The sequence below is a fragment of the Desmodus rotundus genome, chromosome 8 (genome assembly GCF_022682495.2).
Source record: "Desmodus rotundus isolate HL8 chromosome 8, HLdesRot8A.1, whole genome shotgun sequence".
Lineage (NCBI taxonomy): Eukaryota > Metazoa > Chordata > Mammalia > Chiroptera > Phyllostomidae > Desmodus > Desmodus rotundus.
Genome location: NC_071394.1, coordinates 5,602,330 through 5,619,168, shown reverse-complemented (window position 1 = coordinate 5,619,168; position 16,839 = coordinate 5,602,330). Strand labels below are relative to the sequence as shown.

The window sequence follows — 16,839 nt, the reverse complement described above, 5'->3', positions numbered from 1 at the left end:
GCAAGTTACCCAATTACATACACCTCTTAACAGGGTAAATTTGCTGTTAGTTGTTTGTCCAGTAGAGGTAATGACCTTGCACTACATACCACATTGTGACTAACCAAGGTTAAGAATGCTGTTGCTGCCCACATTACCAATATGTCATTGGTATCCTCATACAAATTGATGACCTTATTTTCATTTTATTATCACTCCTTTATCTAACAGAGCAACTGGTTGTAGGTAAGGAGACGGTGTCAGTTCTGTTACTCTTAGTTTGACGATGGAATCCTGTTATTACATGGGAATGTTACCTTGTCTTATTTTTCTACTGAATATATGCATAAGAAATACTGAATTACTCGAAGCTCTTGAAGGAATTTAAAAAGATTCGGAAGCTCAAGTGTGAAGGGCGAGCCGGGAGCCCCAGAGGCTCTGACTTGTGAACTGCTCCAGTGTCCTGTGCTGTGCTAGTTCTCTGACAGATGGCTTTCGGTCTGGCGCCTCTCCCCCACTTCCCACTGCTTTCTAAAAACCCTTTTGTTTTAAAGTGTTTCTCGGGTTTTCCCCCCAGAATTGTACCAAACTGAACAAAACTGCCATCAGGAACTCTGATCTACCTCCACCCCCACACCAAATGTTCTAGCTTGTACAGAGCCTGGGGTTTCCATGGAGTCTCAGGGATAGCCTCCTTTCTCCCCAGAAGAATCAGAAATTGGGCGCACAGGAAGGGGCTCGAGCCACCACTGCTTTACTGGGTTTTAGACTGAGTGCAAGCAGGCGCCGCTCAGAGATCTGCCTCTCTTCCTCTGATCTAAATAGCTCCCGTTTTCTCCGTCTGTTCACTTTGGGTTGGTTGGTTGGTTTGTTTGTATTACACATTGGATGTGGTGTAATATTTTTTTGAAGAAAATGTTTTGTTGACACAATTTAGTTTAAAGATCACTCTTCTATAAAGCAGTTAGTACTTTGGTTCCTCAGTTCTGCCACGTGGTGAAATGAGGACAACATAGTGACCCTCTCCTAAAAGTCAGTTTATTTTGTTGAATTCTTGAATGGGTGTCTTTTGTTTCTGTATCTGGGCATGAGTGTTTTATAAAACCCTGCCATTGTTGTGTATGTGAATATTTATTTTAAGGTCCTTATTTGTGTACAATGTTGACAACCCTGTGTCAGTCAGTCCCCCAGTTTTACTTCTGAAATTTTATCAAGACATAAAAAGGTTTGGGAAAACCGGGTCCGGAGGTGGCAGCACTCTGGGAACAACTGTATCTGTTCTGCGGTGCTGACCTGTGTGGTTCATGACCACTCCATTTGTCTTCCAAGCACCTGAGGGATTCCACACATGCAGTCCCTGGAGGCAGCCCACTAAGGCCCCTCCCCTCATTAGAATCGCCCCAGGCCATCCTCACCTTGCTCTACCTTTCACCCTGGAGAGTCAGAGCTTCAGGGAATTAGAGGCCTACCTGTCACTGACCACTGCGATCAGCTTCCGAATACATCACTGGGGGTTTAGAAAACCCAGTACAGCCCTGGCTGGTGTGGCTCAGTGGACTGAGTGCTGGCCTGTGAACCAAAGGGTGGCCCGTTCGATTCCCACTCAGGGCACATGCCTGGGTTCCAGGCAGGCACAGATTGATGTTCTCTCCCTCTCTCCCTTCTTTTCCCTCTGTAAAAATAAATAATAAAATCTTAAAAAAAAAATTTTAAAAAGCCCAGTTACTATGGCTTGCACTGTAAGTGCCTTCTCATACTTACGAAAGTTGTATCAGAGTTATAGAATTTTCATGGTATACTTACTAGTAGTCAGTAAACACTAGTAAAAGGAAGCGGTCTTGATAAGAAATTTAATTATTCCTCTTTGATATCCTTTTTTGTTATGGAGATTATCAGTATTCTTAATATGAAACTTACTTATAAGAACTTAATAACTTAATTCAAGTTGAGTGGCATTTTAATATTTTTATTGTATTTAAGTTAAATTATATAAAATATTTGCAGATGATAAAATGCTAGGTTTTTTGGTACGGTGTTGAAATGGCCTAAAAATTGAAGAACTTGTAAATGGTGATATTAAAGCATAATTTATTGGACTGAAATTGGGTTTTAAATGTGTTATAGTATTTTTTCTTATACTAACCCTAGACACAAGTAAGACACTGGCATTGGGCCTAGTTGAGTATGAGTTGAGAAGCTTTGGTAAATGTATCCGTGTCAGCTACACAATTATTGAGGTGCACTCTTGGTTTAAAAACGTATATTGGACAATTAAATAGTAATACCCACATGTCATTAAGGTTGAATATTTTCATGTGCAAATAAGCCTTTGTATTTTACATTTGGATAAAGACCAGAAATTTGTAAAATATTTCTGGTTTGGCGCTCATTACCATGTGACGCCGCATTCATGGCGGCGGTCAGGGGTGCACGTATGTTCTAGGCAGCAGAGCGTAAATATCAGCTCAGAAGTTTTCTACAGGTGGTTGAAGGCCGGTATACTGTACTTGGAAGTGTGGTGCTTCGTGCGCGCGGCCTGAGTAGCTCTCACGTCAGGACTCACAGAAGCAGGGATGTTGCTCGGACCTGCCCCCGGGTGCAGGGCAGCATCTTTGGGGTTGGCCACCGCTGTGGTGCCGCAGGAGAGCTTCATTGGTTGCCGAGTGCATGTAGCACAAACATAAAATTCATTTTGTGTTTAGACCCGTATTCATTCTAGAAATGCTGTCGTCTCAAATTCCTGCCCCACCACTAAGGAGAAAGTGAAAAAGAGCACTTAAGTGTACAGACTTGGACACGTAGAGTTCTGGTGACAACACAGGCAGAAGTCAGAAATCCCATGTCTTTGTTACTAGTTTAGGCAATAAAATCATGGAGACCTTGGGAGGAGGGAAGAGGCTTCTGTAGAGTTTTGTGATCAGTTGTAATGTAAAACATGGTTCCATACTTTTGACCCCTTCTGACTAAACTTACATATTTTCTCCCCTAAACCTGCAGGAATATCGAAAACAGAAAAAAAAGTGAAATTGGAAGAAAAAAGCTCGACAGCATTTGGTATGAACAGAAAGTAATCTTTAAGCACAGACGGGAGATGGCTTGGCAGTGGGAGGACTTGGTCTGCCCCTTGCTTTTTACCTGGTGGCGCCCCCACCTGCAGACCCGTGCTTTCTGGGATGCGCATCGCAGAGGGCCATTTGTGTTTCGTCATGGCATTTAAGGCTTTCTCGGAGAGCTGTGTGTTTTTAAACATCTTTAAAGTTGTGACTGTTTAAAAATAAGCTGCCATTTAATATTGTTGAGACTTTGAGAATGGATGATAAATGAAAAGTGTTTTTCTCACACTATCTTATTGACCTACCGTATAAAAAAGTTACTAAGCTTTTTGCTATTTTTTTCTAGTTTCTGTGCTGTGATGCCTAAACATTTTGGGCTGATGGATGATAGTCTTAATTATTCTACAGATCAGCTAACTGGAGCTTGGGTCATTGAGAGTTGATTAAATATGGGTGATAAACTGTAGGCTAATTCATTTTGAGTTGGGACAATAGTGAATATATGTGATGGATTAATTTAAAATAAAATATTCTAGGATGCTACTTTAACATCCATTTATTTTCTTTGAAGTACGTTATAATTTGGAAAAAGGAATATTCTAAAATTTTGGGAAGAATACGTTTAATGAAATAAGTTTTTTCTTTGTGTTTTTGGTCCTCATTCTTGTACACACTGGGAATGTATTGAAAGACTGAATGAATTTATGTGCTGGTTTGATCTTTTATTTTTCCAAAGAAAAAAGATCAGATATTTTTTAATCTTCTAATATATTTTTATTAAATTAAGTGTGGAAATGCTGAATCTCCTTGGACAGGTCTTAAGTTGTGGAGCTTATTTCTCGCCATATCAGGAAGCTGAGCTACATCACTCCTTTAAAGATTTTAACTGCTGTCTGTGTTAACTTTAAGGTGTCAGGAGTTGGGATTTCTCAACACTGCTAATGAAGACCCCTCTTATAGTCCAATAAGCTAAGCAGGAGTTCCAGACTCAGGACAGGAACAGTTTAATTGAATCCGTCCACTCTGGGCAGGTGACTGGAATAGCTGATTGAACCGTAAATGCTGCTTTTAGGTTAACCACAGAGGAAAGACTCGGGGTCAGTCACACGACTAACTTACTTATTTTTGTCATTTAGGTAAGAGAAAAGAAAGAAAAGAGAAGAAAGACAAAGATCACTACAAACCAAAACAGAAGAAGAAGAAGAAAAAGAAAAAGAAATCTAAGCAGCATGGTAAGTATGTTAAAATGGTGGTTCCAATTTGTTAAAAATTGTAAGATTTTTTCAACTTTCATCTTTTAACAAAATGGAGGTGGGACAAGATCCCCACATTGATGAGAACTGAGAAGTTCCTGTAGCTTTCCTTTGTCCGGCTAATTTTGAAAATATGGGACTGTGTTTTACTAGGTCTATAAATTAAGCAGTCTGTAAATGAACCTTTGCGACGATTGGAGGCTTTCCTTTCCATCCTTACGGTGGACTAGCTGCTCTGCCCAGGTGCCCTTCAGACCGAAGGGATTATTCTCAACCTAGAATTCTGTAGTGCCTCGAATCAACTTTCAGAAACACTTGAGAAAATGAAGTGATAGCCTGTCGGGTAGCGTATCTCTGAAGGGTATTCTGCGCACGCACTTGGGAGGCGTGAGGAGTATGATGACAGAGGAAGGTTGAAAAGCCAGAAGAAATAATGAGCAAAGAATAACGGTCCGTGGCTGCATCTCAACATCAGCTGTGTGCATAAGTCCTGTGTGGGGGAGACAGAAACAAAGAGCAGAGAACAGAACCGTGTAACCCTAATAATAGCTCATAAATTGAGATGTCAGTGTTTTTATTGTTTGGGAAGAGTAAAAGAATTTTATTGTTAAATAAGTTAAATCTGCATTTTAGAATTTCTAACATGAACACTGAAAGAATAGAGACATAGGGTATAATTTCCAAGGGGGGTGTAATGAAAAAAATCCAAAAGAAGACAATGAGAGAAAAACAGAAGAGAAGTAGAAATTACAAAATAATATTTGAAAACAATCTGAGTAGATCAGTAATTACAACTATATGAGAGACATTATCATAAGAGGTTTTTTAAAATCCACTTATATTTTATTTTTAAGAGGCAAATCTAAATGAGAGAGAGGACAGAGGAATGTTGAAAATAAAAGTATAGAAAAAGTGTGGTGAGCAAAACTAACCAAGGCAGCGCTGAAAGTGGAGTATGTAAGTTCAGATCCTATTGCAACACTTAATAGTTGGGTGGCCTTGGACACGTAACTTAAATTCTGCCAACCTCAGTTTTCTCACTTCTAAAATGGTAGTGACAGTTTCTGCTTAGTTTCTATTTCGTAGGTTTATTGCTAACATTCAGTAAGGTGATTGTGGTAAAGTACTCAGCACAGTACCTGGCCAGCCTGCCGCGAGTGCCCTTTCCAAGTCTGTGCCTGACACCGTGGTGTGGGGCCGTCTGCGCAGTCACTGTGAGGCCCAGGGAGGCAGACTAGCGCAGGGCAGCTGGAAGGTCGCTCTGTGGTCTGACAGCATCGGCGTCATCTGAGAGCACCCCACTCCTGACCTGTGGGGGGTGGGGTGGGGGAGGGGCCCAGGAGTCCGCTCGGACCAGCTCTCCGGTTTGTGTGTGCTCTAAATGTTGACATCCACTGATCGCTTTTTCTCGTTAAGCATAAGGCTTCTGTAGTCAGGCTGTTGGCTTTGCTATTGATAGCCGTGTGTTTGGGGCAATTGATTAGTCTTTCCTTCCCCATTCTTTCATTTGTAAGATAGCTCCAGCCTCTGTAGCTCCCTTCTCGGTTGGTTGTGAGGATTGAAAGAGTTACTACACTTAGTTATTTCGCTTAAAGCCCTCAGAGCCGTGCTTGGCACACAGAGCGCCCTCAGGCAGTGCGGGCTCTCCTGGTGACCACTAATTAGTGGCTGCTGTCACAGATCACTACACATCAGCCATCTAAAACCACACGGCTGTATTACCTTAAAGTTCTGCCGGTCAGCAGCCTAAACTAGGTCTCACTGGGCTAAAGCCAAGGTGTCGTTCGGACTGCATGTCTTTCTGGAGGCTCTAGGGGAGGGAATCCGTTTTGCCTTGTCCAGCTTCTCGAAGCTGCTGCATGTCTTGGCTGTGTCCCCTGCCATCTTCAAAGCCAGCGATGGCCACTCAAGTCCTTCTCACTTCACATCACTCTAACACCGACTCTTAGACCCCTGTCCTGAACTTCGGGACCCTTGTGATTGCACTGCGCCCACCCAGATAATCCAGGGTAATCTCCCTGTTGTAAGGTCAGCTGAGTAGCAATCTTACTTCTTCCTGCAACCCTAGTAATTTCCCTTTGCCGTACTGCAGGCTAACACAGGCATTGCTCACTCCAGGCTGCTCAGCAAGAGCCTAATGGGACTGTTAGGGCAAGGAGGTCTCTGCTGCATGTATGCTGTCTGGGCTGTGTTTCCCTGGTGTTCTCGCCAAACCCAGTTGCTCAGATGCATAGTCATCCGGCTGTTCTTGGGTGACAGGAGAAAGTGGTAGCACGCTTATTTTATGAATCCTAAAACTGACTTCTTCACTATTTTTGTGGTCACTCTTCTTGATTACCTGACATTTTATTAATGTTTCTTTATGTGCCTTATATTGCAGACTATTCAGACTATGAAGACAGTTCCTTAGAATTTTTGGAAAGGTGCTGTTCTCCACTGACTCGATCTTCTGGGAGTTCTCTGGCTCTGCGAAGCATGTTCACGGAGAAAAATACAACATATCAGTACCCAAGGGCGATTTTGTCAGTTGATCTTAGTGGCGAAAGTATGTGTAACCATGTAATGCTTAAAACAAGTTTTAAGATTCTTAAATGTAGAACTGAGGATAAACCATACTTCATTGAGGGCCTACCTGAGGCCAGTGCACACAATTTGGAAAGTTATTTTATAAACTATTATGAAATGTCAGCACCAGAACTTTGAGTTACTTGTTAATTTGTATAAAGTAAAATTGGCTTTATACTTCGTTACAGGACAGATGGTAGGAAGAAACTATTGGTTTCTGCCATATTCTGGTTTTCCATAGGTGTTTTTACATATATTTTCATATTCTTCACTACCAACTTATAAAGTAGATACGCTTATCCACATTGCATAGATAAACAGGCAGAGGATTGTAAGTAACTTTTTGGGCTAGTTAGAGGTAAAACTGAAACCGCGGTTGATCTTAACTCCTAGGATAATGTTTTTTATCCAAATACTTATCTGAGTATTGAAAATGGACTTTGAATTCGTGATGACAGACACATCCGTAACCAAAGGTGCGGGGTGCGGGCAGAGCAGCAACTTGGGCACAGTCAGGTGCTGGGCTCCCGTCTGTAGGCAGAAGGCCAGCTAGGAGGTGACAGAGCCCTGCAGCTGGACTCTCAGGTTTTCCTACGAGTCCTCGCAGTGGGTGATGTTGAGCCCTTACCTTTCAGGGTTCTCAGCATGGGAGCAAGAGACTCCCCCACCTCCAGACCTTGATGGCAGTGGCTTGAGCCTAGAGCCCCAGCAGAACAGGAACCAGAGTCAGGGATGCAGGGCAAGGGAAGGGGCCTTCGTCTTCCGTGAGACCCCGGAGAGCTCACTTCCTGTCTCTCCTCCTTCTGAGACCCCGCAGGGCAGAGACGAGGTCACGTGTTCCTCTGCACTGCCAGTGCCTGCTGTCTTCCAGGGCTGACTCTCGCACGCTGTGGAGGAAAGCATGTTCTTTACCCTGAAATGAGCACACAGCACTTTTGAGATTTTTAATTAAAAAAAACGGAAGGAGGTGGATTAGGAAAAAGTCATGCCCCCTTCCCACCCTTTTCCCATTTATGAATGCCTGAAACCTGACATTTAAATCAAGTTGTATGTACTGGTCCTCCATGTAATCTGATTTCTAGAATATACTTACTAATTTTTTAAAGATGATTATCAAAATGAAAATTTTAAATTCCTAAGGGAACTTATAACCCCAGTTTACAAAATACGGGGGAGACCATTAAGAACTTAGGCTTTAGTCAGGCAGGCCTGGCGTTCAGTTGGCTTCATCACCAGCTGGCTGCGTCTGGTATTTACAGTGCTCAGCACCGTGCCTGGGGTGCGTTAAGTGCAGCGGTAGTTGGTGATACTGATGCTGTTAACAGAAGAATACTGGTATTTGACCCCAGGCGAGTGAGCCCCGTCACCTCCCTGAAGTGCTGTTACGGCACAGATAATGAGACCTGCTCTCTTTACAGGGAGGACCAAAGGGATGACACGTGAAAGCACGTGGAACCTATGCAGGTTTAAATTATCGTTATTGGGTTGGCCAAGAAGTCCCTATGGTTTTTTCCATAAAATACGCATTTTTCACTTTCACCAATAACTATTGCTTTGGACATTTTGAGCATGTCGGCTCTCTCCCCCGTGGTAGAACATTGATTGTTCTCAATGTCTCAATTTGATTGCCACCAGCTTCAACTGGTCTGCCTGACCGTGGAGCATCGTCAGCGAGAAATCTCCAGCATGAAACCTCACAGACCACCTTTGACACGTTCGATCAGGCACAGCACCTTCCCCACACACTGCACAAATCTTTTCTTGCATTTCAGTTGTGTTTTTACCTTTCTTGAAATAATAAAGTATAATATGCCAAAAGTGTTGCATACTTTCTTTCATTCAATATTAAAATGGCTACACAAAAATTCACTAATTTGGTAACTTTTTTAAATGCATGCTGATTCAACAGCTGGCACAATTCAGTCTAACAGAACTGTTTCCAATGAGGTTAGCAGTGAAGCGCTACTGCAGCCGTGTTACAGAAAAACTCAAATGAACTCTTTGGCCAACCCCAAATCAATCTTAGCTGTAACCTCTAAACTCCAAGACTAGGGGATACTTTCTGAGTTACCTGTAATAGTGTGTACATCAAGATGTAAAGCAATTGTAATTACCTAAACTTTAAAAATCATTTGTTTCTTTGTCCAGAGATAAATAACCTATTTCCATTTGTTTGCCCTTGGTTGCTAAATATGTAATAGCTTGTAATCACTTCCCATAAAAATGGAAAAATATGCTGAGTGCACTTTAATGTATATTCTAGACCTAACAGATGTGGAATTCCTAGATGACTCTTCAACAGAGAGTTTGCTTCTGAGTGGGGATGAGTACAACCAGGACTTTGATTCAACCAACTTCGAGGAGTCTCAGGATGAAGACGATGCGCTTAATGAAATCGTGCGATGCATTTGTGAGATGGACGAGGAGAACGGCTTCATGATCCAGGTAAGCCCCCTTGTGCACTGCAGACGTAGCGATGGCAGGCACTCCGCATGCGTGTCCGGGCTTCTGTCGACTTGCCTCGCTCACTGTCCTATTGAAGGTGGAGGCTTTTAACTGATGGTAAGGTTTGCAGTGGCGGCAGTAATGACTGGGGCATCTCTTTGTCAGAGAAGGAGACTTTCCTTATTTCACAGGCGCTCTGCCTTTGCTGGGCCGTTCAGCTTGAGGGCCACCACGGTGGGCAAGCGCCCACACTGACGGGTAGACCAGCGCTCTCCTCTTTCTGGTCTGAACCCCTGTTGTGTAGTAATTTACATTATACAGTCACCCTCCAGCAGGCCGCTGTGGAAACATGCAAGTCCCCACTGTTCTCAAAGATGAAAGGGAAGCTTTGTCGCGAGGGTAAGCCATTGCAAACAGCCTCTGCCTATAGAGAGAGTATTTTTAAGGAAAAAGGGAAGTATAACACATATTTTTGTGATGACATTTGGAAGATTTGGAGATGTTAGTTATAGAATGAAAAAATAGTAATCTCCTTTTTCCTCCCCCTTTTTAGTAGTTTTCTCAAATAAGGGAACTACAAATTTAAGAGATTGTTGTTACAGGTACTGCTACAAACTTGCCTTTTTAAAGAAAATTTCTGCACACTTTACTAAGCTATTTTTAAGATTTTTAAATATGTAATTGCCTAAAAAATCAGTGGGAAATAGATGAGAGAAGTAGTTTCTTGACCTTTTTATGAGTCAAATACTTTACCAAAGCACATTTTAATAGGTGCAACAAGAGGAAGCTCCCCAGATAGTTGACTGTTTCAAAAATAAACTTCATCTTCAGCATCACTTGCTTTCGTTGTGTGGAGTGAGATGGAGGGAGGGAGGGAGGGAGGGAACGGGTATGTGGTACGCGGGCACGCGTGCGGGAGTCGTGGTGGCGCATGCGCACAAGGGGTTGATGGCGACTGAGGGCTTGTGTCTCTGCAGTGTGACGAGTGTCTGTGCTGGCAGCACAGCGTGTGCCTGGGGCTGCTGGAGGAGAGCATCCCGGAGCAGTACACCTGCTACGTCTGCCGAGACCCTCCCGGTAAGGTTCCCCTGAGGCCCACGGTGCAGCCGCCCGAGACACTGCCCTGCCCTTGCCAGGGAGGCCCTGCTTCCACATTGAAACTTCCAAGTATTTCCCACTGTTGCTGTTTTGTTTTTCATTCTAATAACTGAGGCAAAAACATTCCTGTAAATCCAGCAACAGAGTTACTACCTTACTGGAAGGACAGAGTTACGGCTTTTTCCTGAAGAAGAATTAGCCCCTTAGTATGCTCCTGTGCACTGGTTTCTAGAGAGGTTCGTGCGTGGCTATTTGAATGGAACTCTGTTTTGAACTTACACTCCTGACATGGTCTTACAAAGTTTCTGATAGTGCTGTGTGTCCAACGACTTTTAGAGCCCAGGGGATCTCACATTCTCACCTGTGGCTCCTTTTTTCACTGATGAGGCACCTGGGGCACAGAGAGCTGAATACCTTGTGACAAGGATAGTAGTGGGCGGGGCAGGACCACAGTGGACACCTGCACCTCTGGGCTCCCCGCTCTTCCTGTTGCGCGCGTAGCTGCCCTCTGCTACTGGCTCTCAGGGTAGCAGAGCTCCGTGTGGTGTACATACTTTCAGCCTTGGAGGCAGAGAACAGCTAGATGTTTCAGTTAGAAGGCTAATGAATTGTTCTCAAGTCAATCAAAAAATGAAGTAGGCCATCCCGCAGAGTGGAAGGTCGTTGGCCTGATCCCTGGTCAGGGCACATACCTAGGTTGTGGTTTGATCCTCGGTCGGGGCGTTTGATCCTCAGTAGGAGGCAACCGATCTGTGTTTCTCTCCCTGTCTCCCTCCCTTCTCCTCTACAAAAATAAACAGTGAGCATGTCCTCGGGTGAGAAGGGGGCGTTACTCAGCTCTGTATGAATGGAGACATCGGTTCATGCAGCAGCATTTACTGATGCCTCTGTTGGTTAAACCTGGTAACAGGTAGGGAGATTGATTCCAATGACACCTCTGATAGCTCAGAGTGCAGTGGGGGCCACAGGCACATAGACAACTCATCACACTGGGCTATGATTAACTACTGACCTGGAAGCTCCAGGGTTACCTGGGATGCTCTGAGATCTCAGCCGTGGGGGAGGCGCCCTTGTTATTTACCCAGAACTGTGTCATCCAGTTCAAAACAAAGGTCAGTGAGAGAAGCAGCTGTCCCTGTCTAGTTTCTTTCCAGCCCTTTCAGCCTTTTTGGAGGACAGATGACAGCTGCACGAAAAATGGAAAGCAGCGCACTCAAGGTTTTCTTCGCAGGTGCTGCCTGCAGCTGACTCCTTCACGGAGCCTGTCCTCGGTGGGCAGGAAGTCCTCTCCCAGCGCCGGCTCCTGCCCTTCTGTAGAGTGTGGCCTTGTGTGGGGCTCGCCTTGCTTCCCAAGGAATGTTAGGAGGGGGCTGAAAGGCACCGTGGATGAGTGGCTCCTTTGTGACTTGCATGTCAATTTCCTCCCCAGGTCAGAGGTGGAGTGCAAAATACCGCTATGATAAGGACTGGTTGAATAATGGGAGAATGTGTGGGTTATCATTTTTAAAAGAGAATTATTCTCATTTAAATGCCAAAAAGATCGTTTCCACACATCACCTGCTCGCCGATGTCTGCGGCGTCACCGAAGTCCTGCACGGCTTACAGCTGAAGATCGGCATCCTCAAGTAAGTCGGGCGAGCGCAGCCGGCCTGCTCGAGGCCAGGTTCCCGTGCAAGCTGGATCACTTGGCCTTTTGAAGATCCAGACCAGCAGCTAGGAAGGCAGAAGTGTTCTTTGAATAAATTTTAACTTAAAAAGAGGAAAGATTAACTGTTTGGATGACCAGCTGCTTCATGCCTCGGGCACTAGAGTAGCTACGTGAGGCCGAAGGGAGGGGCGGCATCTGGTATCTTAGCAGATGTTAGTCCCTGTCCCTGCCCCAGTGCTCGGTGTGTCTTGCGCGTTTGCTGCTGTGAACCCTGTGTTTTGTGTCCCCTCTGGAGTGCTGTCAAGATGAAATAGAGTCAGTAATGCATTTTTCAGTTGCCTTGAGGTTGACTTGAAGGTTGCTGACGGACCCTGCGATCTGCCCCTCTGCTGTGCACCACTCGTAGTTCAGTCCTCCCCGGCGGTTTTCCCATAAACACGTTCGCCTCCCGGACAACATATCAGAATGTTCTCGATGTCCTTTTCAGCTTTCAGTACCTAGTGAAAAACACATATTTGTATGAAAACAGGATGCATCTCTGGTTTTCACAAGATTTCCTTCACTTGGGCCCACTTTCCCACCCCCTGTTCTCTGTCCCCAGCCTGGCACCCCTGTCCTGTGCACTCGCTATGAGTGCGGTGCACACCTGGCTCTGCCCACCAGCCCCGTCTCTGCCCAGACTGCCCTTGTCCTCTTTCGGTCCATTCCCCTCACAGTGGCCGCTGTGGTCTCAGTAAAAGACAGCTAGGAGCTGGTTTCTGTCCAGCCAGAGATGCTGCCATGCCTTCCCGGGCTCGGTGAACAAGGCTGGAGCTCCTAAGCATGCGCTCGGAGTTCTGCCGTTCCACTGCCACGGCTTCTGTCGCCTCCTTTCCCCAAAGGTCCAGCCCAGCCAGACCTCAAACCCGTAGCTCCAGGGCTTCATTCGCCCCCAGAATAATCTCCTTGGAGGTCACGTGGGCAGTACCTATCAAAATAAAACTGTGCCTATAGTATTCAGCAGTTCCGTATTCTCACTTGTGTGCAAAGATGCACACGCCGTCCCTGGGGAGTTGGCTGGATGATTAGACTGTGGCACGTGGAGGAGATCTGCTGCTGTGCGCACTGACAGGGCAAGATGCCCGTACGTGTCACACGGGAAGAACGCAGACTGTATGGGCACTCCGTCTGAGTACAAAGAAAAGGTGCATGCCTGCCCATTGTGGGAAGAATTTTCTAAGTGTAGGGCAGTCTCGAAGGTATTAAGGTTGCCATGGCGGAAAGCTTTTTACTTTGTACGTGGTAGTTGGAAGTTTTTGTCATGAGTGAGTATTGCTTTCTGATTGAAGGTTTTAAAATATGCTCACATACAGGTTTTTCACGTTGTACAATTAAAAAATACAGTGAAAATTCAGTAGAAAAAGAAGTGCATATATCAAATAACGAAAAATATCAACAATTAAATTCATTATTGCTCTTCTCTCAGAATTATTTCTATAAAATTGTGAGAATTCAAATTTTGGATGAAATCCTGAGGCAGGTTAACCTAAGGACCACTTTTCCTTTTGTCTGGAGTCTCTGCTCCCTCCCAAGCTGGTTCCCTGGGTGGCAGGCTAGGTCCTCACTGGAGAGCCGGGGCTGGTGGGCCTGCGTCAGGCACGCTCAGTGAACAAAAGGCAGGCAGAGCCAAGGGTTAACTGCAGAACTTTGCACTGAGAAACTCATGGCGGTAAACTGGTCGTGAGACTTTTTTTTCAAATTGCTGTTTTTCCAACTTTGCTTTAAGGAATAAACACCATCCTGACCTTCATCTCTGGGCCTGTTCTGGGAAGCGAAAAAACCAAGATCAAATCATTGCTGGGGTGGAGAAAAAAATCACGGGGCAAGACACAGTTAATCTGGAAGAAAAAAAATACCATGTGCAAAACCATAAGGAAGCACCTCGCGTGCCCCTGAGAACGGAAGGCACCTACATAACAAGTGAGCACAGCTACCAGAAGCCGCAGAGCTGCGGACAGGACCGCAGACCTCCGGTGGACCCCGGGAGCTCGGAGGACGACGATGTCAGTGGTTCCGAAGAAGAACAAGAGCCCTGTGTGAGAAAGAAAAGCCGCCTACAGTACTCAGGAAAAGAAGATGGAGTGCCTGCAAAGGTATGGCTGGTTTATTTGTCTTTGTTTGGAAAACAGGATAGATCAGCCAAGGAAAATTTGATAAAATAACACATACTGAGTTTCCAGATCTTACTTCTGTTTCCAAGTTCACAGGTATCTTGTTAGGATAAAGACAGTTTTTGCTTTCTCTATAAGAAAGCACTGGCAATTTGGACATTGAATGTTTCCCTAATTCAGAATTGTAGTAATTCAGCAAACTTAGGTCCTAACAGAAGTTTCAGTTTTATCAGCGTACCTAGATATCCATAAAAAACATGAGCCGCATCTAATTCCAAATGAGACTGTCTGTAGAACGTGAATGTGCATGTGGGTGTGTCCATATTTTAATATAATCTGTCTTTTCTTATGTACTTGAAATAAAAGGTGACACTTTAATCCTTTTTAAAGAAATATTAGCATATTTGTATATACATATCAATCCCATTATGCAGTAAGTTGAATTTAGAGTTCCGTGTATAATGAATATTTATGAATTTATTTCCTATTCACTGGGATTTTCTTAGAGATGTGCCTTCATATTTTAAAAATTGAGTTTCAATTAGCAATGCTACTTTAAAATTATTTATTTGTCTGGCTTCCTTTATCAAGTGATCACTATAAATAAGTATTTGACTGAATTTGGGAAGCTGGTATTTCATGAAACTCGTGGTAAATTATGTTGTCAATTAATATCCCTTTTATGAAATGGGTTATTTCTGAGTTAAGATTTGTTGTGTGTGCATTAAGCAGTTTGCACTTTTTGTGTTTTTGAAAGATTTTTATCTTCCTCTTGCCTCACTGATATAACTGAATCAGTGTGGGCCACTCTGCAGTTGATTGGACTTTATTACTGATCTTCGCCAACTTTCCTGATTTTTTTGCATCACTGTCTTTCCCTTTCATCTGCTTATGTCACCGGTTTAGATTAACTGAGGAAGGGGTCAGTCTGAATTAGCTGGGCATTCTAATTATAGAGCATCACTAGCAACTTCATTTATTTAGCACGTTTTAGTCATTGCACTTGACCCTGTGTAGCACTTTGCTGCTTGGCATTGTAGAGAGACACGGTGGAAACGTTTGCTCTTGAACCATCAGATGTAATTTGATTATGGGCTAAACTTGCTTCAAAAGCATCCCAGGAGTCTGATTGGATTTCACCGTTCCTTGCGGGTGATGAGACTTCCATGTACCTTTTCCTTTGTGACGGCACCTTTCATCCAACTCTGTTTTCCCCGATGGTTTCCTGGACCAGAGCCCCGCCGGAAAGAGTGCTGCCTCTGGGTGTCATGACAACAAGGGCACTGAGGACCCAGGGGACTCACACCTCCAGTGGCAGCTCAACCTCCTCACACACATAGAGGACGTGCAGAATGAAGTCACCAGCAGGATGGACCTGATAGAGAAAGAAGTCGACGGTAATCTATGGAAGAACTGATACGCAGTAGCTCTGCTGTGTACAGTCACCTGATGCTTTTTCAAGTGCAGGGCGGGAACCCCAGAGGATGAAGTGCTGGACAAACAGCGGCTGGGGCGGGGGCAGGGTGTCTTTGAAGTTCGTGACCCTAGGACTGGATAATCTTAGTTGTTGTTGTTTTAAGGTAGATAGTTATTAAATATTGCCCGTCTGCCAGGCTCAACATAGAGCACATACGGGATATTTTTGTTGTAGTTAAACTAAGGACTTCAAGTATATTTGGAATCTGGGAGAAAACATTTTGAAGTTTTGTTTTCACACTGGTCACATTTGTTAGGTGAAATTAACAACAACAACAAATTCCTGCGTGGTTAAGCAGGTAAACCTGAGTCTGCATACAGATTTTCAGGGAGTTTGTTTTAAAAACATGTTTTTAGGTGTATGACCCTGGATCCCTGCGGAGTAGACAGGACAGACGATGTCCCCACTTTGTAATTGAGAAAGCAGAGTAATTTAGTTGCTTGACTTCTAACCCACTGTTTTTCCTCTGCTTTCTGACTCCGTTGCCCACCTCCTCTCATAGGTTGCACTCCCCCTCGTTTTCATTTGCAAGAGGGTGTGATACCTGCCACTTCGTTTTTCCTGAGAGAAGAGGAAATGGAAGCTCATTTCAGGAGCATCTTCCATTTGGTTATAAGCTAACTGTAGAATTAGTTTGATGTTTTGAGTTGATTTGTAAAGAAAAAAATGACTTGACATGATCCCCTATTATTAATAAAAAGTGTAGAATGCAAATTAATTGCATTCTGCCTAGACTTCTGGCCTCGGGCATGGAGCGGAAGTGTGGGTGCGTGCTTGAACCCAATTAATTTGCAATTCTGTATTAATGATAATATAGAATTGAAAAGGACACTGAGAAATTGCCACCTCTTTTGTTAAAAACAAACTTCTGGATTTAAAATAAAAATAGTTTGAGTTGCTAAGTTTCATTTAAAGTGGAGAGAGTTTAAGCCTAAATTAATAGAAGGCTTGAGTAGGCTCAGGTGCTGTGGCTTGCTAGTCCAGAAGAGAGTAAAAGGAGGCATTCGAAATGAAGCTAATTTAAGTATTTATACAGGGAAAACTTATCTAAAATAGTAACAGATGGAGGTTACCGAGAGGGACTAAGAACCCTGTGAGACTAGATAGAAAGGGAGCTAAAGGGCTGCCCATGTTGGCTTTCTAGGAAACAGGAAGGGAACTCTGTCTCCCT

The 16,839-nt window shown here is 44.0% G+C and overlaps 1 protein-coding gene across 13 annotated transcripts in view; it reads left to right on the top strand.

The window, feature by feature from the left end:
- PHF20L1 (PHD finger protein 20 like 1) overlaps nt 1–16,839 on the top strand; it is a 64,859-nt gene that overhangs the window by 45,724 nt on the left and 2,296 nt on the right. For all 13 annotated transcript variants that reach the window (XM_053929361.2, XM_053929354.2, XM_053929364.2 and 10 more), the window contains 8 exons: nt 2,977–3,033; nt 4,169–4,264; nt 6,666–6,830; nt 9,114–9,295; nt 10,273–10,372; nt 11,823–12,018; nt 13,807–14,173; nt 15,426–15,588. In XM_053929361.2, the coding sequence (XP_053785336.1) occupies nt 2,977–3,033; nt 4,169–4,264; nt 6,666–6,830; nt 9,114–9,295; nt 10,273–10,372; nt 11,823–12,018; nt 13,807–14,173; nt 15,426–15,588 (1,326 nt within the window). The remainder of the gene's footprint in view (nt 1–2,976; nt 3,034–4,168; nt 4,265–6,665; nt 6,831–9,113; nt 9,296–10,272; nt 10,373–11,822; nt 12,019–13,806; nt 14,174–15,425; nt 15,589–16,839) is intronic.